Source organism: Periplaneta americana, chromosome 13 (genome assembly GCF_040183065.1).
Source record: "Periplaneta americana isolate PAMFEO1 chromosome 13, P.americana_PAMFEO1_priV1, whole genome shotgun sequence".
Taxonomy (NCBI): Eukaryota; Metazoa; Arthropoda; class Insecta; order Blattodea; family Blattidae; genus Periplaneta; species Periplaneta americana.
This window is the reverse complement of record NC_091129.1, coordinates 93,463,946-93,491,517: the sequence shown is the minus strand read 5'-3', so window position 1 is coordinate 93,491,517 and position 27,572 is coordinate 93,463,946. Positions and strand designations below refer to the sequence as shown.

At 36.1% G+C, this 27,572-nt stretch overlaps 1 protein-coding gene across 3 annotated transcripts in view; it reads right to left on the bottom strand.

Annotated features, from left to right (window-relative positions):
* LOC138712113 (potassium voltage-gated channel protein Shaw-like) overlaps positions 1 to 27,572 on the bottom strand; it is a 932,154-nt gene that overhangs the window by 23,118 nt on the left and 881,464 nt on the right. For all 3 annotated transcript variants that reach the window (XM_069843532.1, XM_069843530.1, XM_069843531.1), the window contains 2 exons: positions 14,714 to 14,867; positions 1,737 to 1,910 (listed from right to left, as the gene is read on the bottom strand). In XM_069843532.1, coding sequence (XP_069699633.1) covers positions 1,737 to 1,910; positions 14,714 to 14,867 — 328 coding nt within the window. The remainder of the gene's footprint in view (positions 1 to 1,736; positions 1,911 to 14,713; positions 14,868 to 27,572) is intronic.

Genomic DNA, 27,572 nt, shown 5'->3' with positions numbered 1-27,572 from the left:
GGATTATTGAAATTGTGTGAATTTCATGTCACATTTTAAATAATGACCATATAATATATCAATGGTGTTGGGCAGCAACCTCATATGTCCCCCTAAAAATATCAACAATATGAGATATCCATATCAAAAAAAGTATTTTCGAACCTTCTACAAACACATCTTCAGTCAAGGCATTGATACTAACTTTACAAGAAGAGATTTTAATGCTCTCTTATACTGAAATTGATCAAGAAGAAGAAAAGGAATTGGTTGGATCACTGGCTTAGAAGAAACTGCCTACTGAAGAATGCACTGGAAGGAATGGTGAACGGGAGAAGAGTTCGGGGTAGAAGAAGATATCAGATCATAGACGACATTAAGATATATGGAAGCCACCGGCGTGGCTCAGTCGGTTAAGGCGCTTGTCTTTCGGTCTGATGTTGCGCTCGGGCGCGGGTTCGATCACCGCTTGGGCTGATTACCTGGTTGGGCTTTTTCCGAGGTTTTCTCCAACTGTAAGGTGAATGCCAGGTAATCTATGGCGAATCATCAGCCTCATCTCGCTAAATACCATCTCGGGTGAATTTTTATTACTGTACTGCCAGTATAGGAAATTACAAAGGAACACTGAAAATACCTTAATTTTGTAGTGTGGAGTAGTAGAAACTCGATGTGATCACTGGGAGAGCTGTGGTCCCACCCAACCCGCCCTAAATAGGTTCCTTACTTACATAGAAAAATCGTCGAACTTGAAGGAAGAAGGCGGCATATTCAGTCGTTGTGACGTTATTTGAGGTGGAGTGGGAGAATGAATGCAGTATTGCCAACTGTGGTAACCATTCATATTATCTTACACACCTAACAAAACCTAATCTAACCTAACCTAAGCTAAGGTGCTACACACCTATTGTAACATTCCTAACGTTTAGCACACCTGTTGTAACATACCTCACAGTTTCATTTCGTTTGCCGATATTGGCATCCCTGCTACGCCTATAGCCTGGAACTCAAGAGTCATCTAGTGGAAGTGAAGTGAAGTGAAACTGCGACTCTGTTAATTACGTTTACGAAGTTGTTTCTGTGTTATCTGCAAGAATTATTGTGTCATTGTAGTGATAATTGCATTTATATTGTACAATAAAAATTGAAATGTGTCGTGGCTGAGATAAAAGTATTCTAAATTGATTTCCAGCGCCACAGTCCCAGGGATAAACGTGTGAATATTCGTTAGGAGTCCGTTGGAAGTGGCAGTAGAGTAGTAAAAATTGACCCCATCTCGCTGTCACTAATCTCATCGACGCTAAATAACCTCGTAGTTGATACAGCGTCGTTAAATAACCACCTAAAAAAAAAGATATATGGATCATAATATGAGGAAACGAACAGGAAGGCCGAAAATAGGAAAGATTGGAGAAAGCTGGGTTTGTAGTGAAAGACCTGCCCTTGGGCAGAACACTAAATGAATGAATGTGAGATAGTTGTTCGTTATCAAGATATTAAAATGTTTTTTCGCTCTCCTGTAAAACCGAATATCTTGATATAGGAGATTGCTGTTCAACACCATCGATATGACTATGACATAGGTGACTGGAGTTTAGAATGTTTAGACCTTACGACTTGGTATGGGTTTCAGAAAAACGTCACGCTTCCTGTTCATGGTTTTCTGTTAGAATACAAACAAAGCCTTATATTCTGTAGCGTTTTGCAAGGTGATAATAAGAGATTAAAGTTTCATAAAGATATTCAACTTGTTTTACCTTTGTTGTTTGCATATTCACGCGTCGGGGCTCTTGCCTGGAGGGGGTGCTGGTACGTATACCCCATGTCGAGAGCTGCGGGGGATCGACCAGCTGCACTGTGTACCAACTGCAGACCAGGTACTGAGGGGCCTTGTAAGGCCAGTCCAATTACATTCACGCCGTTCACATTTCCTGAAACACGACAGCTTCGTAATACCACAAAGTGAAAACCACAGACGTAGAATACAACAGATTCCACATGACGTCACACTTTGAAACCAAACGTGTAATTATCTGATGCGAGGGCAGAATGATATTAACATGTAATTACACAAGATATTACAGACCTCATTAGGTACGTACTTGGAACAATTTTCGATCAAAGTGGCAAAATTGAAGAATTAACCAGGATGCGAGTTGATATTCCAGAGTAAAAAAAGAACTGCAACAACCAGCAACTTCGATAACCCCCATTCAAATCTAGAGAAACAGTAAAATATGATACTTATCTACAAGCGAGAAACTGGAAGATTCAACTTCTTGCTATAAAACGAATTGCTTATGCTACCTTGTGGCAAAATTCATATACCGGGTGATTCAAAAGGCAGTAGTATCTGTGAAATGCTAGGTAATGAAATTTAACGTTATTAAAAAAAAAATTCTTCTTCCAACATTATGGCTGGTCTGTTCCCTCTCAAAGAATCTTCGCATCGTGTACTAGGCCGTCCAACGTATCGGTTTCCTCCTGCCCGGTATATTAATACTTTTCTTGTTAAATTATCCGTTCTAGTTACATGTTTAAACCAGTTATTTTTAATATCGTCAATTCTGTTGTTCAATTTATATACATCAGCGAAGCATGTTCTCTCCTGTTTTCTTGTGAGCTAATGACGTCACACAGTCGCTTTACCCCACCTCCTTTGTTTGAAGGCATGACAGTGCATGAACCACTTCCCCTTCGATCACTCACGCAGTAACGGCTGATTGCAATTATTTTTCACCATAAATGTCGCTCTGTTAGAAAATATGTAAAAATTATGAAGGAACTATATGGCACTTCCAGAGTTTAAATTTCGAGACTTGAAAACAATAGAGGTGAAAATTAGTCTTTTTAACAAACCGTTTAATTTTGCTTGCAAAGATGCTCCACGTGATCTGCAAATGGAACTAGTTATTTTGCAGAATTTTATAGCCCTGAAATATTCTCAGAAAGAAGGTTGGGACTTGTTTAAATCTTTGCCCAGCGAAACATTTCCCAGATTGCGAAAGTTTGCTGCAAATTTAATGACAATCTTTGGTACTACATATATCTCTGAACAGATGTTTCGAAAATGGATAAAATAAAAAGCCAGTATCGTGATAGAGTAGGGCACGATCATTTGGTCTACTTTTTAAGACTCTATTGTTCATCCTTTGCGGAAAACATTGATGAACTGGTTAGAAGTAAACAGTGCAAAAAAGTCACTAACAGGAAAGGTGTTCAAGAGGCTTATTTGATTTTCTTTCATTAGAAAATAATGAGAGTAAAATTAACTGAAACCGCCACTGTAACAAAGCGACATTAGAGAAGTTTGTGACGTCATGAGTATATGAATGCGTAATAGCTCCGCAAAGAGTAGGTGGAGGTAAATCCGCCATCCCCTCTTTCGCTTAAGGTTGGACATCGCTGATATACATTGAGCTTTTCTCGTTTTGCGGAACTATATATAGGCCTATGGTTCTTAAGAAGTGTTCTAATATGTCTTAAAAAGTGAATTTCACCTGGGTCTATTCTTTTTCTGTTTGTCCTATTCACAATCCAGTTTTCACATCCATAACATGATACCGGAACTGCTAATTTATAAAATCTGATCACTATATACAAAGAATGTAAATAAACATATCCACTATTCGAAGTAGTTTCCGAAATAATTACAGTTTAAATATTATATCATATGATATCACTTAGCATGTGTAGCAGCCTTTCTATACCTGTCCAAACCACATGACTCGAAGAAGGTGTGTTAAGCCATTCGTCATGAATCCGACCTATTGACACGTGTCACAACTATAAGTAAGTAACTATAACGTCATTGGTCACAACAGATGTTAGACAACGCTGCCACGCGTGCGTCTCTATGGATGGAGGACATTTTGAACAGATCTTGTAAACAAAAGTAAAACGCCGCAGTACGATAAATGTTAATGTAATAAGCCTACTGCTATTACGAACGGGTATTTTCTTATAGTAACTAAGGGCCGTATTCATAGACATTCTTAGCGCGGGCTTCCGATGGATGATCAGCGAACTAACGTTTTTCGTATTCATAAACCAGTGTTAGCGATACGATGTGATATGAATCCTGTACAAGTAAACAGTCGATAGTCATGGCTAGTTTAGCACGCTCGTAGCGTGGGCTAGCGAAATGTCTATGAATAGCACCCAAAGTATTTAATGATGTTTTAATGTTGTTTTGATGTTATTACAATCCTAATTAAGTAACAGCAACCCCATACAATAAAAATCACATCATAACATGGCTGTGTTTTAAATTACTCTTAAGTATATCGTATGAGCTCGGACAAAATACAAGAATACACACTAAGTTCACAACGAGCATCTAAGAAAGTGAGAGTGTGCAAATTGTTTGTGTACTGATCTGAATAAACAGCGGGGAATTTTTAAAGAATATATTTTAGTTTCGAGAGGATTAACATCACTATGTCCACACCTGTGGAGTAACGGTCAGCGCGTCTGGCCGCGAAACCAGGTGGCCCGGTTTCGAATCCCGGTCGGGGCAAGTTACCTGGTTGAGGTTTTTTCCGGGGTTTTCCCTCAACCCAATACGAGCAAATGTTGGGTAACTTTCGGTGTTGGACCCCGGACTCATTTCACCGGCATTATCACCTCCATTTCATTCAGACGCTAAATAACCTAGATTTTGATAAAGCGTCGTAAAATAACCCAATAAAATAAAAAAAAACATCACTATGATTCCAAAGCAGTCAGTCCGGTGGTTGCGTAAGAGCCCTGAATGAATCATCCTCGACCACTATCAATGATCAGGTAATTTTGATGGATTGATTCCTATTTGACAATCAGCCACAAAAGACTCCGAAAACTTAAGTTTCTTGTGTTCACGGAAAATTACATGAAATATCACTACTTAAAATTACAGAAACTGCTAAATGATTTCTCAGAAATATCAGTGGCTTGGAAGTGGTCTAATTGAGTGCTGCCGCAGTTTAAAACTCCGTCCTGGAATAATAGCATTATATGGATACCGAACGTATTATACCCAGAACAAATAAATTTATGAAAATTTCCACGGCAATGAATGAGACGGTAAAACCGATAAACTCTCTCCTAGTTCGAAGAAAATTGTTATTTTATTGAGCAAATGAGCCCGTGAGCTTTCTAGTTTATTGGCTGGGCACAGGGAATAGTAATAATAATAATAATAATAATAATAATAATAGGCCTAATAATAATAATAATAGGCCTAATAATAACCGCAATATCTAAGCATTCTCGGCAAAACGAGACAGGCCTATGAATTTTAGAGTTCAGTGATCCCGTTTCTCTTACTCTAATGACAATATTTCGAACTGTACCTCTATTAAATTTGGAGGTCGAATATCGAGGAATTTATCTACAATTGTCTACACACTTGCCGAAATGAATCTTTGACATAAGATCCGTACATAAATATTCGCTGTTGTAGAGTAAACTTTTCAGGGGACATTTCAATTATCTAAACAACTAATTTAATGCCCAGCGCACACACTTCAAACATATTTAAAGGAAGTACACAAACACACACGTCTTATATCACAGGTTAGTGCATGCAATTAATCAATGAAAGTTATATGAGTGCAAAACGTCGGAGATAACGGATCTAAAATGCCGCGTGTTACCTCGCGCTCTACAGGCTTGCTCCCGTTATTCGGCTTAAAGCGTGACGCGACCGCACTGTATTTTATTCAGACTAAACTCAAATTAACAGTACGAGAGTGCTCCAAGTATTAGCGTCACTGGTCAATAAACTTTAGTTTTCCGTCCACATATTTTATTCAAAGGCTGAACTCATTTCGACTGTATAACAGTAATCCAAGTATCAGCGTCATTGGTCAAAATTCTCTCTGGAATACAAGCCACGAATAAAGTATGACTGATCAAGCTTTGTTCATAAAATTTATCGATCAACGTGCATAAACAGAGAATTTTCCACGGCATCATCAGTAACATGAGGTTGAGTCAATTTAATTTCAGTTTTTTTTTTTTTTTTTTTTTTCACATGAAGATCAGAATCAGTAAAACTATAAATATGCGAAATTATTCTTCCAAATGATGTGACCGCCATTGTTTCAGTTATCTGTCAGCAAATATATAGTGAGTGAAGTAGTTTTTTTATAATTAGGCCTACATGTAAATTTAATAAAAAGAAATGAGTTGGTATTTTTCATATTAGGCCTATGTTTCTGTATACAAGTGCTGGCACCAAAATGTACTAACTGTTATTGCATCTTTTTTTTTGTTTTAACTGTATTTTAATGATTTTCTTTCATTCTAAAGATATAATTATTTACTCGAGACTCAGCTATATGCATACAAGAACAAAATATAACGCGCTGCTGAAAGCAAAGAAGTAAAAATACACCCAGATCAAGGAAGAAGAATTACTACGAGAAGCAGAAACGAAACCCTATATAGCCCTGGAACCACGGAGAACAAAGGTTACCCCAAGTATCGCAATGACAGTGTGGGAGAGAGATTTTGCAAATCTACTCCAAAAGAAGAACTCTCACTATTATACCGAAAGTCGCAATCCCTTAACTAAAAACGAAAGAATTACAGAGACGAAGTATGGCAGGCGATCGAAAGAAGGAAACCCGTAAGGCAACCGGACCAGACAATATCTCGAACAAACTGATGAAAGGAGCTATGATATACACCAGGAAGATATGGGTAGTCATACACAAGTGCCTAGAAAACTCGGAAATCTCCATAATATGGAGAGAATCAACAGTCAAAGTGATCTAAAAAGAAAAAGGACCACAGAACACACCGGAATCCTACAGAGGGATCGCATTGGAATGTGCACCATTTAAGATAATGAACAACATCATACTTAAAAAAGATCCATGACACCATAATGGCGGTGATACCCCTAGAACAACACGGCTTCATTCCCGGAAGATCAACCATTTAAGCAGCGGGACATGTACTCCAAGTTATAAGCGGAGCCCTGTCCAAACTAAAAGGCCACGCATATGCAACTTTCATTGACTACAAACAAGCTTTCGACGGAGTAAACATGAGTAAAATTCTGAAAAAAAAAACTACAGCCAGTAATAGGCGCAGAAAGTCAGATCTTCTAGCTCATAGCACGCATCCTTCGTGAAAACACAATGAAAATCCACGATGGACTAACGCAATCCAAAGGAATCTAGCAAACGAACGGAGTACTGCTGGGAGACCTTATAAGCCCCATTATGTTCAACGTACTTACCCACGACGTGATACAGAGGATACAAACAGAAGAAGTGAGGATGTGGCTATATGCAGATGACATGATCCTGTTATCGGAAAGAAGAGAACCCCTGCAAGAAGCCATTAACAAACTGCACCTTTTCCAGTTGTATTTCAGAAAATATCAATTGTATTTCAGAAATTATCAAATGCATTTCAGATTAGTTAATTTAATTTCAGAAATTATCAACTGTATTTCAGATTTGTCAATTCAATTTCAGATGGTATCAAATGTATTTCAGATTTGTCAATTGTATTTCAGATGGTATCAAAATAATGTATTTCAGAAAATAAGGAATGCATTTAAGATTACATAGTCACTTTTATTTCACAAAATAATAAATGTAGGCCTACTTGAGATTTTAACATATATTAAAAAAGAAAAGAAAAATGTACTTAAAAATCCTCAACTTTATTGCATTTTAGCGTCCGACAGGCATATTCACCATAGCTGAAGCTGCAGCATAATGAATTGTACTGTGTTGTACTGCACGAGTACAATCACCATCAACCGTTGAAATACAAATGATAGTTTCTGAAATACAATTGACAAATCTGGAATACAATTGATGTTTTCTGAAATACAATTGATACTATCTGAAATTTAATTGACTAATCTGAAATACAAATGATAGTATCTGAAATTAAATTGACAAATTTGAAATACAATTTATGTTTTCTCAAATACAATTGATACTATCTGAAATTTAATTGACTACAAATGACAAATCTGAAATACAATTGATATTTTCTGTAATACAACGGGAAAAGCTGTAGAAGAGTGGTCCCAGGAAAATGACCTAGTCATAAACAGAGACAAGACGAAAGTAATGAAATCCAGAAAATGAGGACCCCTGACAAACACTGACGTATTCATTTGCGGAGATCAAGAACTGGAAATAGTCAAAAGCTACAAATACCTAGGACTTACACTGCAAGTAACAGGCCACACCTTTTCCAAGCACATCGAAGACAGAGCAGTAAGAGCAATGAAAGCGACATTTGAGATAAAGAAACTGAGGTTACTATCCGTCAGGACAGCCCTGAGGCTTTTCAACATAAACATTGCCACATACGGAATACAACTTATATGGAACCACTTCACGTATTCAAATCTCAATCGGCTACAGGGAGTCAAAGCAGCCTATCTGAAAAGAATGTTCTGCATCTCAAAATACACGCAAAACAGAATAGCATATATTTTAACAGACACAGCCTACTTCACAGAAGATCTTTTTTTTTTTTTTATTTATTGGTCGACCAGCAAACTTGCTATACAGACCACTGTTAAATTATGGAATATCACATACAAAATATCATGCTGAGGTTGGCTCTAAAGGCTCCTCTAAGTAATTTAAATTAGTTAATTAATCATTTTGTGAATTATGAGAATAAAAATATGATAATGATTTACGTGTTAAATTTATGAAGAGTCGTCAGTATCGCTGAGAAAGATGTCTTGAGGAAGTTTCCTTTTAAGTCTAGATGGCTGACAATATCTTGCTCCAATGTTATATGTCACAGCTCCAGGAACGTCAGGAAGTTTGTTGAAGAAGGATTTTGATATTGAGTGGATGTATTGTTCTAGTGGAAGAATTCCCAATTCTTGATGCAATTGTTGATTTCTTACAAACCAGGGGGCATTTGTTGCTGTTCGCAGGAACTTGTTCTGGAGAACTTGTAGGCGATGCATGTGAGTCTTATTTGCTGTCCCCCACACTGGCGCTGCATAAGTTAAAAAAGGTCGTACAAGCGAGGTGTAGAGTAGCATTGAACAATCCAATCCAATTTGTGAACGTCTATTAACCAAGGGGTATAATTTTCGAATTCTGGAAGAGACTAGTGTAACAATGCGAGTTACATGGGGATTCCATGTAAGTTTCATGTCTAATAATAGTCCCAAATATTTTACAGCTTCTTGACTAGAGAGCCATGTAACTTGTTCATTTAGAAGAATCAAAGGAGGTGGATTATGAATAGGTCTTAAAGAGAAGATTTTAGCTTCTCACAGAAGATCTGATGGCAACTCACAGCCTGATACCAACACCACAAAGCTCCAGATTCCTGGAAGACAGGACTCCTCAGCACCCCAGCGATGACAAACAGCGAATGGAAGGAAGCCAACTACCAGCTGCGCCATCTGTACACGAGAGTAGCAGCCCACGGACTACATCACCGAATATGCCTAACCAAGGGATACCACAGCCCCACCGAGGGATGTCAGTGCACCATATTATGTGGAGGAACCTGCGATACATATCACATCATCGAATGCAAAGTAAGAACATTGACACTATCCCACGATGCAAACAATGCTAACTGAATTATACTTATGTACACAGTGTATTTAATAAATATTATTAAATCTTATTATTATTATTATTATTATTATTATTATTATTATTATTATTATTATTATTATTATTAATATATGTTTAAGCAAATAAACGAGTAATATCAATTTTGCAGTTTAAATTTGACTTTTTAATCTAAAAAAGTCCTAAGCAATATAACATCTACAAATGTTGTGTCCTGCTTATGTCCAGGGGTCCTGTTTTTTTCACTCAAGAGTACCTGGTAGGTAATCCTATAGAATCATCGTATTATCTACCATACTTCCACGTACCACAGTTCGAGAACCTCTAGACTACGAGAATTTAATTATGTATGATAATCAGACATTAAATGGCGAATTTTACACATAGAGAAAAACTAAAATAATCTTCACATTTAATTTTCATAACGAGGTTTTGTTTTTAGTTTTGTCAAGAGGACGGTTAAAACACTTGATAATTTTAAAACTCATGTTTGACAAAGTTCTTGTTCCTCCTCATAGATGGCACGAGTGACGAGAGCAAATCGTCGAATCAATACCTGGTTTCCATGGCGATAATTTGAAACAAGATGGATATCTCCTGTTCTGTATGGATATATGTTACGAGTTTTGGAAATTGGAACTCATACATAACAATTCTAAGGCGCATCTCGTTAAATTGGCCTTCACTTCAAAAGCTTCGTGTAGTTTTTGTTTCCTTCACTGTAGTACACTCGTTTCTTTTGTTTGAAACTTTCGGATGAGTTCTTAAGGGAGGTAAAAAAAAATTGTTTCAAGCTTTGAATGTGCCAAATGGTCCTCTAAGGACATGAATAATAGACAAAAACTGTCTTCAGTGTCCTATAAGATTTTACCTTCTTTTCCAGCATATTGTTCTTTCATGTGTTATTCGCGGTGAATTTTGTTGAGGCTCACTGTTGAAGTCAAACGGAATTCGGTGGCCAGATAATGTTTAAGTGCTATAAGAACTTCATTACAGAGTTACTATATTTGATATTATCTATTTTGTTGGCAGGTTAATACACTTCATATCGTAGCCTTTAAATAGATATACAATTTAAAATGATCTCACCACAATTTGCTCTCTATAACCTAAACATTATTATTATTATTATTATTATTATTATTATTATTATTATTATTATTATTATTATTATTGCTACTGTTGCAGCTAAACGAAGAAAATATTATTACAGGGACTCACGAGAATTGTGACGTATGCAAAAGAGGAGAGGGAATTGGAAAACAACATTCTGTCACTGAGTTCTTCTCAAGGTTAATACGAGACTTACTCGTGGACCTGGCCCACTGAACAATATGAAATGATTACGAGGGATTTGTTTTCATACCGGAATAATCATCTTGCGAGTATACTGTGACACTTAATAGGCCTAAGTTTCCAGGCACCTTATCCAGTTTCTTTACACGAGTTTATTAATAAAAGTTTCGTAGTTTTGGAAACTCCGTGTGCAGAAAGACTTTTAATGTGGGGAGAGTTAGGTCGTATTACATTTCCTCGCGGACTGTTCTTATGAAGGAAGTCTGCTGACTGAAGCTTTATAACTTTTATTTCGTAAGCTTCGTCTCTCACCATCATCATCATCATCATCATCATCATCATCATCATCTTCATCATCGTCGTCCAGGATTATTTTTAAATATTAGACTAAGTATTCTCATTAATCCATTCGTTTAGGCGATTGAAGAATTTTCTACCCTTTTCCATGAAAAAATGTTAGTGCAAACACTCGTGATGCCCCACTTCGATTACTGTGATATTCTGTTTACTGATCTAAGCGTTACTTCGGAGCAGAGACTGCAACGTGTTCATAATATGTGCGTCCGTTTAGTCTGCAATATTCGCCGGGCTGCTCACGTAACACCATCCCTCGAAATGTTGTCCTGGCTCCGTCTAGAAGATCGTAGAAAAATCCACTGTCTTTCCCTTCTCTTTCACATATTGCATTTCTCCACTCCTGTCTATCCTGCGTCTCGTTTTCAAAATTTATCCACCCATCATAACCTAGACACACGATCACATCACTCCTCAATATTATCCATTCCCTCCCACCGAACATCCTCATATTCATCTTCTTTCACTGTGGCTGTTCCTCGACTTTGGAATTCCCTACCGAGTAATGTCAGGGACTGTCAGACATCAAACCAATTTAAGAATAGACTAACGAAATATTTTTCTAACAATTCTTGTTAACAATAATAATAGCTCTTTCAGGTTTCTCAATGTTTAATGGTTTTATATATATATATATATATATATATATATATATATATATATATATATATATATATATCACAGAATAAACATTTAAATTGTAGGCCTATTATTATTATTATTATTATTATTATTATTATTATTATTATTATTATTATTATCATCATCACTATTTCTTACCAATGTTTATTATTGTCACACTAACATTACTTATCCAACTTTCATTATTTACTTTCATGTTGTTTTATGGTCTAGATATTAATGTAATAATTATGTAAGCAATTGTATTCTATTAGAATTAGAGTCTCGCTGGGCGGAAGAGAAGGCCTACTGGCCTTAGCTCTGCCAGATTAAATAAATAAATAAATAAATTATTATTATTATTATTATTATTATTATTATTAATTTATCATTTTATTTTCGAAAAAGTATTTTAAGAAATACTTACGAAATAAAACAAGGAAAAAATACCCAAATCAAATTGTGTAAAATTATAGTAATGACAACTTTATTATATCGATCAGAGGCTCGAATTATGAAGAAGCTTCACATAGCCTACAGAAAATACAGTCTTCAGAATATATATTTTTAAGAGCAGCAGGAAGTTACAGATTTTTACAAAAATATTAATGAACATAACATAACATAAATAGTAATAGACGAACTGACGACCTAAACGGAAAAATCAAGTATTCCTTAATATAGAACAAAGTAGACACAGCATGTACTACGAGAGAAAACAGCAGATTACGAAGGACAATGCTACTACACACCAGCTTGCACGGGATATCTGGGAAGACCGTTGAAAAGTGGGTAGGCCAATAATTATTCATAGTTTTCTGCCCAAGGGCAAGTCTTTCACTGCAAACCCAGCATTATCCAATCTTCCATATTTTTCGCCTTTCTCGTAGTCTCCGTATACTACTACTCATATAATATCTTAATGTTGTCTATCATCTGATATATTTTTCTGTACCGAACTTTTCTCCCTTTCACCATTCCTTCCAGTGCATCCTTCAGTAGTCAGTTTATTCTTAGCCAGTGACCAAGCCAACTTATTTTTCTCTTTCTGATAAGTTTCAGCATCATTCTTTCTTCACCCACTCATTCTAGCGTGCTTCATTTCTTATTCCGTCTGTAAATTTCACATGCTTCATTCTTTCCCATATACACAGTTCAAATGTTTCTAGTCGTTTCTCTTCACTTCATTGAAACATTGTTTCTGCCCCAAAAAATTCCACACACCATACAAAGCACTTCACTACTCTCTTCCTTATTATTTTTTGTGGAGTTCTGCAGAAGATGCTCCTTTTTCTATTAAAAGCTTCCTTGGTCATTTCTATTCTCTTTTTGACTTCCTGGCAGCAGCTCATATTACCGATTTTTGGTCTCCGAATTTTGAGAAAAAATGGGGAAATTACGTGAGTAAATACGTTGAGTTTTCCTTAAATCCCCTGCCATTTTTTTAGATGTGGATTGGAAGGAGAGGAGGCTGTTCAGTAATCTTTATATGAAACAACGAGTCAAAGTCGGGAGAAGAAATGTCTGAAGTAAGTGAAGTAGGGAGAGGAGTACGACAAGGATGCCCTTTATTACCTAACCTGTTCAACATCTACTTGGAGGATTTGGTGATGAACTGTTTTCAGAACATGGGAGAGGTGATAATAGGAGGAATAAAAATAAAATGCATAAGATTTGCTGATGATATGGCGTTGTTAGCAGACGCAAAGAGCTACTGGAGCTAAATGACACCTGTAAGCAGTATGGGATGAAGATAAATGCAAACAAGACGAATACTATGGTTGTATGGTTGTTGGAAGAAAAATAAAGGAGGTAAACTTTGCGAGTACTAAAAGAGGCAGTAGAGCAAACGAATAGCTTAAAATACCTGGGGTGAACTGGATAGCAATGGTAAAGGAAGCTTTTAATAGAAAAAGGAGCATCTTCTGCGGATCTCTGGAAAAAGAACTAAGGAAGAGACTAGTGAAATTATTTGTGTGGAATGTGGCATTGGATGAAGCATAAACATGGACATTACGACGAGTGAAGAGAAACGACTAGGAACACTTGAAATATGGATATGGAGAAGAATGGAGCGTGTGAAATGGAGAGACAGAACAAGAAATGAAGTTGTGTTGGAAAGAGTGGATGAAGAAAGAATGATACTGAAACTGATCAGAAAGAGAAAAAGAATTGGTTAGGTCACTGACCGAGCAGAAACTGTCTACTGAAGGATGCACTGTAAGGAATGGTGAACGTAAGAAGAGTTCGGGGCAGAAGGAGATATCAGATATAGACGATATTAAGATATAACTTATGGATGATATGTGGAGACTAAGAGAAAGGGAGAAAATAGGAAAATTTTAAGAATGCTGGGTTTGCAGTGAAAAATCTGCCTTGAGGTAGAACACCGGTGTCAGAGATGCGGTGTCGCTTGAAAATGTCTTGATATTAATGTTTTCAATATCAAAATTCTTTTCCTTTATGTTACGTATAGTGAGACATTTAAAATACTAGCGTTGCCACTAGATCCGAGTCATTATTCACCGATCGTAGAAAGCATAATCCACGGATTCATGTTCATAAATATCAACCAATATTTCTTGAAAATAAACTGTCAGCATTATCAAGTTCACAAAGAAAGGAATTGTCAAAATATGTAGCACTCCTAGTAAAATAGTATTGTAACTCGAAAATTGTGAAATTGTAAAGATACGCTATTTCATAGTAAAATAATGCTGTAAAAATATTTGAATTCGTAGGTACCAAAGCTTTTAATAATTTACTATTATATTATTAGAATTTCATATCTCCAACTAGTAAAACAGTGTAGGAAAAAATTTACGAATGTAATATGTGTTTATCGACATACGAGAGTATTTTACTCGAAGTGCGATGTGTGATGTAATACATACCTATCTTGGCACCACCGAACGCGTCCTTGAAGATCGCTGGATGGTGGTGCTTGATTGCGTTCATCCGCCGGTTGATTACGCCTTCCCCTCGTTTCCTGCGCGGTTGCTCCACAGGCAGTACTCTTCGTCGTTTCTTAGGCAATTTGGACCGTGCCTGAAACACAAGTCATCCGACATTTCTATCACAATCATTACTAATCGTCCAAATATTACAACCTGAGTGTGTAACAAAAGAAGAAAGACTGCGCTGAGAATTGCTTGACTGCGCTGTAACGAATATAAATATAACGTCAGGATGCACACTTTCAAGTCCCATGATGCTCCACGCAACACAGGAAAATTTTATTTAGGACTATTGCTACGTTTTTGTAAGTACGGAAGAAGAGTCCGAAGACTAGCATCGCAGCCTTGTCACGCATTCGTGTGGGAATGACTGAATCCGAAAGTAGTGACGACTAGTTCGTGAACGGCAAGTTCGAATCGAACTAAAATCAAAGGGAAGTAAATTAACTAGTTTGAAATTTCTGCGGAAGTAGTTTGCAAACTAGACGGGACTCTTCTATGTCATGGGATCAAACGAACTTAGGTTATGGAGTTGAAAACACAGCAATGCATTGCATATGAAGAACCAGTGCCGGATTAACACCAATAGCAAAAGTAGCATATGCTGCGGGTCCCGCTCTTCACTGGGCCCCGAATTTCAAATAGAAAATAAAAAAATAAATGAACAATATAATGTTTGTAAGCTGTCTGGTGAAAATAACATCTCAGCGCATTCTGACAATCTGGCAACGCTGTTGTTTACATGTCGAGAGAACAAGGTGAGGAATATATTAGAGCAGTGATATCAACGAGAGCGCAAATGTGCTCATAGCCCGTTTGTGCTGATCAGAGCACGTAAGGCACGCAGGTACAAGTCACCGGTGAACACAAGGGTTGTACATTACACATTGATGAAGAAGTCGTTCAGTAAGTTTCAAACTGACTAGACTCTTAACGTCTTGTGTAAGTGAAAGATGAGGTGATGCTCTTTGTTGGTTTGTGGAAATTATTTATAAAGGCAAGCAGTGTCGAACGCCTGAAATTATTAGTTAATCTACAGAATGATATAATATTCAAATTAGTTTGTTTTTATTGACATTAAGTAGTAGTAAATGTATGTAAAGATGTATTGTAGAGCTTCTTCCTCACAGCATTGTATTTATGTTTACAGAATAAAATACAAACAAAAATGTGTGCTGCTAATGGCGTAAATTCGTTAAATGTCAGTTAGGAATTGTGTCTATAAATTGTCCAGATTTTCGTACATAAATTCTCAGTTTAACGATGTTTCTTACTATTACGATATTGTTCTGTCCAGGTATTTTGAATTACGTGAATATTTATCAGAATTCATAATAGAAAAACAGAGACAGTCCAGAACTAGTTGACTCTACATGGATCGAGGAACGTAACTTTCTCAGGGATATATTAGAGCACCTGAACGTTTTGAATTTGAGATCGCAAGAAAAGAATCAATTAATCTGTGTCGACAGATATTGTTAAATGCTTTCAGATGAAGATTTCATTGTGGATGTCGCAGATCTCACAGCACAATTTTTATAATTTCAATGCCTTCACTCATTGACTTCCTGTTCAACAGTGTAAAATACTGTAATGTTTTAAAAAATCTCTGGGAAGAGTTCCATAGACGATTTACAGATATTGACCTACTCCAGCTCAAGTTGGATTTGTGTCGGCAAAAATCAGAAAGAAACACTTCTGAATTACGCGAGAAGTCAGGAATTTAAATTTGTTTCTAGAAGTGTGATGATGCTCAGATAAGTAGTACATGATTATTTAGCAATAATTAGGCCTAGGCTAATTATAGGCCTCATTATGTAAAACTGCTTAAGTTAAAGAGAAGCTATGTTTATTATTTGTTATATCCTACTATTTTATAATTAGGCCTAATTGCATTTATTAGAGAGGTACATGTTGCAAAATATGCTTTTATTTCTTGTTTTCTTGTATGAGCGTAACACATTATCTGTTACTTACGAGCAGTTTAATTCATCTTGCAGTGATAGGCCAATATAGTTCATTTTGCTCACCCCTTCTTGTTCACCGCTACTGCTTGTAGAACAGATTCATTGGAATCCGTGCGCGCTTGGGAGCACGTAGTGTCTTTCGCGTGCTCTGACCTTGACATCCCTATATTCGAGTTCTAGCTGATATGTACATCTATTATTAGGTAGTACATCTCATTTGACGATATGAGAAAGAACAATTATTTGTATGTATCTGAAGTCTGATCAGTGGAATATGTAGCTTATCTGCGATGTATGCATTGGAAGAGGAAAGGAACTGGTCATCCTACCCCATTATCTCCTTGCCTAGTTGCCTCATGAGTGATGCCTTATTGGTGTTATGAGGTTCAAACCTGTTTTCGGACAGTTGACTAAACAACAACATGATGAAGACGGGAACAGAAGTGTGTAGTATTACTCAGTATGTTCTGTTCAAAAGCATCTATCTCTTGTGGCCACAAATTAAAGCACTGGATCTCTTTACTGGTATAAATGTTCGCAGTACTGCACGTCAAGAATGATAGACGAATAAAATAATTTTAAAAGAATGACAGAGACAAGAATTGCTGACAGCAGAGTCCGGATTTATATGCACTAAAAGTTAAGAATGAAACCGAGTGTAATTGAGTGGATATAGTATCGGTTACGAGGATTTTTGAGCCTGGTTCACAAGACTCCGAAATATAATAATAGAGAACTCAACCACGAGAACTAGAAAATACATCTTGTCAACCGCACCGCGCTGATTTGTTTAAGAGACTGTTAGGGGGATTAAAGACCGTTAACGGTGCAAAAGTGAAATATTGAATGAGAAGAAGGGAATATGAAAGGAGTGAGGGCATGGATTGTATGCTATATATACCGACTAACAATATTATCTTTTAGTGCATATAAATCCGGACTTGAGCCATCACTATTCTACTTGATGACTGAATTTGAACAATGGTCTTCGGAGCAGAAACGCTTTCATACATCGGTACATCCTGTAGATAGACGAAACAAAAACCGAGTGTTCAATTTCTATTCTGTATAGAGGATTTATGAACAAAACCAGTGAGTTAATGTAAAGAAATACCAACATGGACTCGCTTTTACAATGTTCTGTCTCTGCTTATTATTTCATATCCTTTGGGACAACAAATTAGAAAGGGAAATTAATTATGAGAGAGAAACGAACATTTCTGAACGTCCTTGGCATGCCAGATGGCGAGCAGAGAGCAGTTAGTCGATAGAACGCGTGTATACACGGCAACGAGCACCCAATAAAACGAGCATATCCGGACCGTCGGGCGGGAAATTGACCTAGCGAGATGCGAGTGTGTGAATTGTGTGAATCCATCACCAATGTTGACCGGCCGATAGGAGATGGAAACATTTTTGCACTTATTGAAGGAAATGCGCTGGAGATGGATGCTGCCTGCAGTGGAAAAGTTTCTCGTTGCCATGGTAACGTCGAAATAGCCAACAGCAATATATGCAACATAGGGTGTTAAGAAAAAAGAACGAACGGTAGAGTTCGTCTTGGAGAAAGAGAGAGAAAAGGGAACATTATTCCACACGGCATGCAGTTGTATATTATGCTTAAAGGTTCCTGCCTGTTCAACAGTCAAGGTAATAAACTGACTTCCTTATTTTATGAAGGGGGATTCTATCTCGAGAGATGAGTTTATTTTTATAAGGCTCTTTGGTGTAGACAATGTGGTTTATAGTTCTCACTTATATAACATGACTACAACAATGTTTCCTTTGGAGCGCCATTCAAATAAAATAAGCACGTTTCTTCTTCTACTCTTTTTCTTACTACATCTATCTATAGCAGACCTTCCGTTAGCAGTGTTGCCAACTGGACGGAAATTCCATCAAAATAGACGGAATTTTAACGTAGCGCACGGGAAAAGAATGTCTTTGACGGGTGGCGGATTTTGTGGCGGAAATTACGATTTACATCGCCTTTTAACTTTTTTAGCTGCTGTCATCTTTAATTTTTTAATTTTTTAGAGATTTTACTTTTTCTTTGAACAGCTCTGCCCGTGCCGTACAATATTCAGGAATTCCCTGTTTCAGATATTCTCGTAATGAAGTCTGAGGTTAAAGAATTATTATTTTAATCAAGTGTTAAAAATTGCTTTTCATTTATATATATATATATATATATATATATATATATATATATATATATATATATACTGAGCGAGTTCTATTTACTTTTTTTTTAATTTTGACGGTTTCTGACGGATTTCTAGATGTTAAACTGACGGGGATACAATTTATGTGTTGGCAACACTGTCCATTAGCTCTGTGTTAGAATGAGAGCTTGTCATTACCGAACTAAAAGTCGATTCTCGACGTTGGCTGGTTTCTGTGGACAATATGGGGGGATGAGTGTTATCTCTGAGGTTCTTCCGATTTCCTCAACATTAAACATTTCAGGCTAACACTTCCAGTTTCACCTTATCTTCTTATTTTATACCTAGGTCATTCGAAAATTAGTGGCAAAACTGCTAGATTCAGCTCCTCTAGCGATGACGAATATAAGCTGATAGTGTGTGATGGAGTGGCGCCTGATATGTATCTGTAATTTATAAGTTAATAATTTAATTTATACTCTAGTCAGGGTGTAAAGAATATAAACTTACAAAAAATACTGGTAGTAGAGAATAAATAACTGAAGAAAGAAGTTAAATACCGGCAACGTTTTTCTGTAACTGTCAAGGCTTTCTCCCCTAAAAAATGTGTTTTGCGAGTCTAACTTTTTTTTTTAAATGAAAATAGAAAGTCATTACTAAGGCCCAGGGGTTTGGCCAAAAATTCGTCAAGTTAGTGGTGCACAAGGCATAGAACGCTGTCAGAGTTAGTACACAAATTGCGCTGCCTGTTGTAGGGACGCGGCATTGGGTACGGTAAGCAGACAGGAAATACGATGTGAGTGAAATCAAATCATGCATAAGCGAGGACGTCCGAAAACAGTTACAACAGGTACAATTTTATTGTGGCAGATTATGGCAGAGAGTATTTTTCCTCTGATGGTCGGAATATTGTTTGTAAGTTGTGTGGAACAAAAATTAGAGGTGACTACCATAAATATGTAGAACAACATATCGCAACTATGAAGCATAAAAACATGTTACATTATGTAAACAGAGAGAGGGAGGAAAATATGTCTTCAACGTTTAACTTTAGTTCAGACACACAAAATACCTTTTATTCAGAAAAATGTAGGATTTTCTACTCTTTGTACCATTCGAGATGAACAAGAAGGTTCTAGAGGAGCTCAAATTTTTAACCCACATAAAGGAAACACCAATACCTCCTCTTGATTTGAATTTGCCCCCGTCACGTCATGCGATGTAGAGAGAAGTTTTTCCCTATACAGATTATGTTTGGGGGGGGGGGGAATAGAAGATCTTTTTCACTTGAAAACTTCAAAATGTATATTGCAATTCTTTGTAACAAAGCATATGCACATAATGTAATAATATGGCCAGAATCAATTACCTTGTCATTTACTGTGCACAGTGTTAACATTAATGCATATGTTGTTTACATTTATGTTCATACTACTGAAAAAGATATTTGGTTTGTGTAATTTACGATTAAATGTGCAATTTAATATATGACGCTGTGTCCGTCATTTCACTAAGTTAACTAGGCTGCCCTTGACCTTGGATGTACGCGTACAAGTACAGTATGTAATATGTGAACGAATGAAAGCGGGAGAGCCAATCCCCTCCCTTATGTTTATGAGATATAGGTAGCGTATAACCCAGTCACCGTTAACCTCTTGTGATGTTTTTGTGGCTAAATCCCCGGGCCTTAGTCATTACAGTATTTATTTTGCCCGGTACGTAAGCTGAAGCAGTCGTTTGTTACTCTGTTGTGTATTGGTAGTATGTGTTGGGCGCAAGGCCATTGACAATGGCATTCACGTTCAGTCGAAATGTAAACAAATAATAGACTACTATCAATCTTAAAAACATTGCATTTTACAAATTAAAAATACAATTATAAGAATTAATTAAATTTCATTAGACATTTTGTTCGGTAGACCGATATGTACTGTCTACATAATTTTAGCAGTTTATATCGTTCCACTCTGTATATGCAGAGTTGTAATAATAACACTGTTATCTGTAACGTCTTAATGCCTAAAAACATATAGGAGCCTCTCAACATTATGTTTTTTATGATTATGAAGGTGTATTAATCACTCATTCTGTTTCATTATTGGAATGCGCGTGGGTGCTGCATATTACAGTCACATTTTGGATCATCATTTTCGAGCAATACGCCGAAAATGACGAAATATCTTGAATATCCATCCTATTGTGCTTCACGATGATGCCCTGTCACGTGGCTGCCCAAGAGGCTAATTTAGTTATGTGGAACTGAGAAGTCTAGAGCATCCTCCGTATTCTCCGGATATGAGTTACTGCAACTAAGACCTTTTACTTAAAATGAAAGAACCACTGAAAGGGGTACGCTTTAGAAATTGACAGGTCATTATAACAGCTGTAAAGCAACCAATTAGAAACTTAGAGCAAAGTGACGCTGTGGATGGCCTTCCAGAGGTGTGGCGACTGGTAGGTACGTGATACTGAACGAGAACTATAATTGTATTAATTGTGAATAAATAAGTTTTTATAATCCTCTTATTTTATTATAATTTATAAATATACGGTTTGCAAGGTTCAGGATTCAATCCCAGATGGTAGTGGGGTTTTCCTCGTCAAAACTTTCAGAAAGTCCCTGGGGTCTACTCATCCTCATACAAAATTGTGTGCCGAGTTTTTTCTGGGATCGTTATTAAAGTATTGCCACTAATTTTCAAATGATCCATGTATTTCATAAGTCATGCAATAATAATGATAACGATAATTTTCATAAAAATTAGCAGTGGCTTACTAGTAAAGTTAGTCTGAGAGTTTATGGACGTAGAACTACGTTTGTTAGCGAGAGCTGTTCCGTCATCATGTGCACCATCGGAACCTGATTGCCATCTTGCCCCATTCGGTGTTGTACAGTAGTCTGCGCCGATGTAGACGATTTAGGCGACACGCCTCGCCGTTTTACAGGTACAGAATTCATGAAGCTCTCTTGCGCTCTGTCTGGCGTCTCTTGAACTCCGCAGTGGTGGTTTTGGGCTTGTTTCTTTTTTTAATTCGTCTTGGGATACCTTTTCTCCTGTTATATTTTTCAACGTTTGCATTTCGAGGAATTTTTTAGAGTCCAATTTATCTCGAATCATTGTTTCTCGCATTTATTTTGTCGATTTCGTCGCTCTCAATCGATCGACACTCAAAAGTCCTGATCTGTTTCAGATCTCACTGAATTATGTGCGTAAAATAGCCACCGGAACGCAGTTTTCGAGGCATGTTTTACTCCAGCCGTTCGTCGTGCTTGAGGGTCCGACCGGTTGCTTGCATATGTATGCGGTAACGGGACTACTTTGGCTACACGGTGGTATATTTTTCATTTCCCTATGTATTATTTATTTCGAAGTTTTCGGAGATTCACATGTAGCACTTTTTTGTACATCGTTACCGAGTGCTTGGCATTCTACCGTGGTGAATACAAAGAAGCAGTTCTACGCCAAAATAACTACAAAATGACGCACAAATTTCTATGAAACAGGATGCAGGTATGCAGATTGCTACTTTTCTGTGAAACACACATGATAGTACCACAGTCTAGTATATAGTCACGAAGCTTGAGTTTATGAGGGTACTAGGAACAATAGACTGTGCAGATACTATTTCTCATTGTCTGTAATGAGCGATAGTAGCGATCCTAGTGGTGAGCAACTATCTATGGATGCATATTTACTACGTATTGAGCTTCGTGACTGTATTTACTAGACTATGATAGTACTGTACATTAATACAGTTAGCCTTGGACCTTCTTTATAAATAACAGAGAAAGCGATTACCACTAACAAGAGTATGCTGTGATAGAGAGTTACTTCATATTTTGCCGATTCTATATTTTGAATTTATAAAGAAATTATTTCCGATAAAGTACGTACAGTGGAGGGCCTAGTAATTAGGATGCAAAAAGGTAACAAGTCCATTAAAATTGCTTCACCCTTGTTGATTAGACTGTATAAATGGAAAGTTTTGGACATGATTTCTTTATATTTATTTTAATATGCATGTGTATGTTTTAATATATAGAATGTCGACTACCTGCTTGTGTAAAAATAAGAAGTCAATTAAAATTTACTGGCACTTTGTTTTATAAACTGAGTACAAGGAAGATTTTAACTTGTGAGTTCTTTAAATTTCATTGATTTCAATGTATATGTCTTAATATAGTGAACGACTGAGTACCTATTTGTGTAAAAAAATAATAAGTCTATTAAAATATTTTTCGTCCTGTGTTTTATAAACTGCGTACGTTGAGTTTTCACATGTTGTGCCTCCTTAAAATGATTTTAATACGGTTGTTTATGTTTAGTAGAGAGAAGTAACAATTCAATTAAATATGTCAGTCCCGTGTTCCATAACCAGCATATGTTCAGTTTAGACACGCTCTGACTTCTTTACAATGATTTTAATATGGATGTTAACGGCAGAGTACTTACCTATTTGTATAAAAGGTAATAAGTTCATCAACATATTTTTTTGCCCTCTGTTCCATAATATGCGTACTTTAAATAATTTGGACAAGTTATGATTTTTGCAATAGTTTTAGTATGCATGTGGTATGTTTTGATAGAGTGAATGGCCAAGTACTTATTTGTGTAAAAACGTAAAAGTCCATGGACTTGGACATGTGACTTTTTACAATGATTTTAATATGAATGTGTATATTTTAGTACAGTGAACGGCAGAGTACCTATTGTGTAAAAAGTAACAAGTCCATTAAATACTCTCGGTCCCTTGTTACATAAACAGCTGACGTTGATGAGTTTAGAGATATTGTAACTTATTTATAATGATTGTAATATCCATATGTGTACGTTTAGCAAAGTGAACGGCCAAGTACTTATTTGTGTAAAACAGTAGTGTCAGAGTTGTAAGCTCCAAAACCAGTTGTGGAGCTAGATCGGAGCTTGAACTTGCTTATGTCTGTGGAAACACCGGAGCACGCAACCAGTCTAGTGGAGCGCTCCGCTCCGTTTAGTCTCTGTCTGACAACACTGGTGTAAAAAGTAACAAGTACATTAAAATAATTTTTGTACTTTATTCCATAAACTGCGTACGTTGAAGAATTTTTACATGTTATGATTAGTTAGTGTGTATGTATTAGTAGAGTGAATGTCAGAGTACGGTACCTATTTGTGTAAAAAGTAATAAGTCCATTAATTGTTGTTCCATAAACGGCTTACGTTGAAGAGTTGGGACATATAACTTTTTTTACAATGATTTTAATATGCATATGAGTATATTTAGCAGAGTGATCGGCCGAGTATTCATTTATGTGAAAAGTAACAAGTCCACTAAATATTATCGGCCCCATGTTCTATAACCGGTTTATGTTAAAGAGTTTGGTCGTGCTGTGACTTTTTTTACAAGAATTTTGATATGCATATGTATGTATTTAGCATTTGTACTTATTTTTGTAAAAAGTAACATGTAGATCTACAGATCTACATTAAACTATTGTTTGTCCTTTGTTCCAAAAACTGCGTACAGTACACTGAAGAGAGATTAGGCAAGTGGTGACATCTTTACGTTGGTTTTACTACACACGTGTGTATTTTCGTCGAGAGAACGGCCGAGTAGTTGTGTAAAGGTAATAAGTCCATTGTTTCATTAGCTCGCGCCTTTGTTATTCTACACTCAATGTAGAAGCAACGGTAATTAAAATAGTGGTTTGCACTGTACAGGATGTCGCAAGTTTAATATGTGACGTCGATCGGAGTTTCTAACATACCCGGCGTGTTCGTCACTAATTGATGCAGTGCACAAACAAACGATGACATATTCCGCTTCTCTACATCGGTTTACAAAGCAGGGCATTCAGACGAGCGACACGTGCCCGGAGTGGCTAAATGACAACGACGTTTTTAGATACATATTGCAGCACCCACGCTGTGAATGAAAACGAATGAATGAGTGAATGAATGAATGAATGAATGAATAAATAAATAAACAAGCAAATAAACAAATTAATAAGTAAAAAATAAAATGAATGAATGGACGAATAAATAAATAAATAAATAAATAAATAAATAGGCCTATGTGAATAAGTATATGAATGAATATTATGTACAAAATAAGTAGGTTTTACAAATAAATGAATAAATAGATAAATGAAGGGGTGAGAATAAGATAGTTCAAAGCCACACTTTTAACGAAAATGGCTTTTTGTGCGAATTCATTTCTCATACATATGGGGAAGCTACTAGTAAAATATTATAAAAATTACTCAACAAATGACGTAAGTATACGTAGAAGAAATTATGATACCGCACCTAATAGCACTGGATTCTAAACTTTCAATACGCTCTCCTACAAAATTTTGTCTGTGTGGCTTACGACTAACCTAAATCATTCTCAACCCTTTAAAGAAATGAATGAATGATAAATGAATGAATGAATGAATAAATAAATAAATAAATAAATAGACCTATGTGAATGAATATTATGTACAAAAATAAGTAGGTTGTACAAATAAATGAATTAATGAGTAAATAAATAAATAGACCTATATGAATGAATGTTATGTACAAAAAAACAGGTGTTACAAATAAATTAATTAATGAGTAAATAAATAAATAAATAAGTAAATAAATAAATAAATAAATAAATAAATAAATAAATAAATAAATAAATAAATAAATAAATAAATAAATAAATAAATAAATAAATAAATAAATAAATAAATAAATAAGCAGGCAGGCAGGCAGATAGACAGATAGGTAAGTGAGTGAGTAAGTAAGTAAATAAATAAATAAATAAACTAGACAAATAGATAATATACAAACAAATAAATAAGTATTGGGTAAATAAATAAATAAATAGAATGTATATAGCTAAGAAAGGTAAATAACATACAAGTTCCTTTCTCCTGACTCCAATTATTTACAACTATAGGCTACTAGATCTTTTGACTAATCGTATACAGCCTGTCTATTATATTAATGGTGATTCAAATTTATCCCCTGTAGTTAGTGCTGTTCTAAGGGCTCAGTATTGGGACCTCTTTTGGTTTGGATAATGTGTCGTGACATTCCATCTGATGTTAGTTGTGGTATTACTTTTCACTGACGACGCCACTTTTTATGCAACAAACGATATTATGAGTATTTTAAGCAGAGCTATGTCTAATTCTTTGTCTGAAGCTATGTCCATTACTAATCCAGTCAGAATTGTCTACTTCAATAAATGTGTTAATAATAATAATAATAATAATAATAATAATAGCAAAAAAATGAATGCCTACAAGGGTTCCACGGTTACTCTATAGGTTAAAAGGTTTTCCGCGGTAGGGAAAATTTGAGAAAAAATGGTCTATAGCAATATTTGTGTTCCTATAAATGATCTTAATAACCCGTCTTTAGTCACTTTGATAGACTCAAGTATAATCTTGAGAAATGAATTCAGATCGCCAAACTGTGTACAGATCTCAGTTACCGCATTTGCAAATATTAATAAACGAAAGAAAACCTGATATTGAACTTTGCAGATTTAAAGCCATGATATGAAGGGCTTTTGAATCCAGACTTCCACTTGGGAGGATGAACAATAAAACGTTATGAAGAAGGCGAGGCCGGGGACTGAGCTATACAAACTCCATTAAACCACAAACGCCATTAACCGTCTGCAAATACGGGGACCAAGATTCCACGCGCTGTTAAATGTTAATGGATGCTATCCAACTTCCGTGTCGAGCAAATATAATTACTGACGCCTTCGTGCGGTCTTCTTGCGTCAATATCGGAGAGGTACCGAGTTACAATCCTGTGGGAGCGCCTCATCTCTGATAGCATTATCATACAACGCCATCTATGAGAGATTCTGTGAACTCAATGTCTCGGGAATTAGTGCAGGTTTTATGCACGAGCAGTAAAGATAACATCTCACGGGCCCCCATTACAAGATGTAGTGGTAGGCAAGTGACAAGGAATTTATGTCATTGTCGTAACGTTTATACTGAAATTATGTCGTGTTCATATCTGAATTTGACGACCATATAATGTAATGTAAAGTTCTATCTTACGCCTCAACATGATTACATTATAGTCTAAACATGCCTAACAACTTATTTCAGGAAGAAATTAGTCTATAAGTTTAATGACATAACTTTCCTATGAACATACGCTCTACCCTTAATGTCGCGATATTACAGGAAGACAATAATTGCAGTAATAATAGACAACTGATATTAACAGAATCAGTAAAGTAAGACAATAAAAGAACCACATTCATAACTGTTGCAATTATGAAGTACGCTTGTTGTTATTGTTTAGACAACATCTGTCCAAAGAGTGGTTTGAACCTAGGCTTGTCAACTTCCGTAAGTAAAAATTAGGGACACAAACATTACTGACAATTTTATTGTACTAATTATTTCCACCTATCAACAGAACCACCTCGATTCATATGTAAAAAAAAAATTACAAGAACTTACCAAAACCATCACAAAACAAGTTGAAAAACACTATAAACTCCTTATAAAAGAAATGTTAACTCGTTGAAAACTAGGAACCTATCATATTGATGTAATTACTAACCTAATATAAACTAACCCAACTTAACGTAACCTAAACTAACCCGAACTTAACCTAGGTACATAAAAGATTTCAACCACTCTTCTCGGAAAAAAAAAAACAGAGACGTTTACGT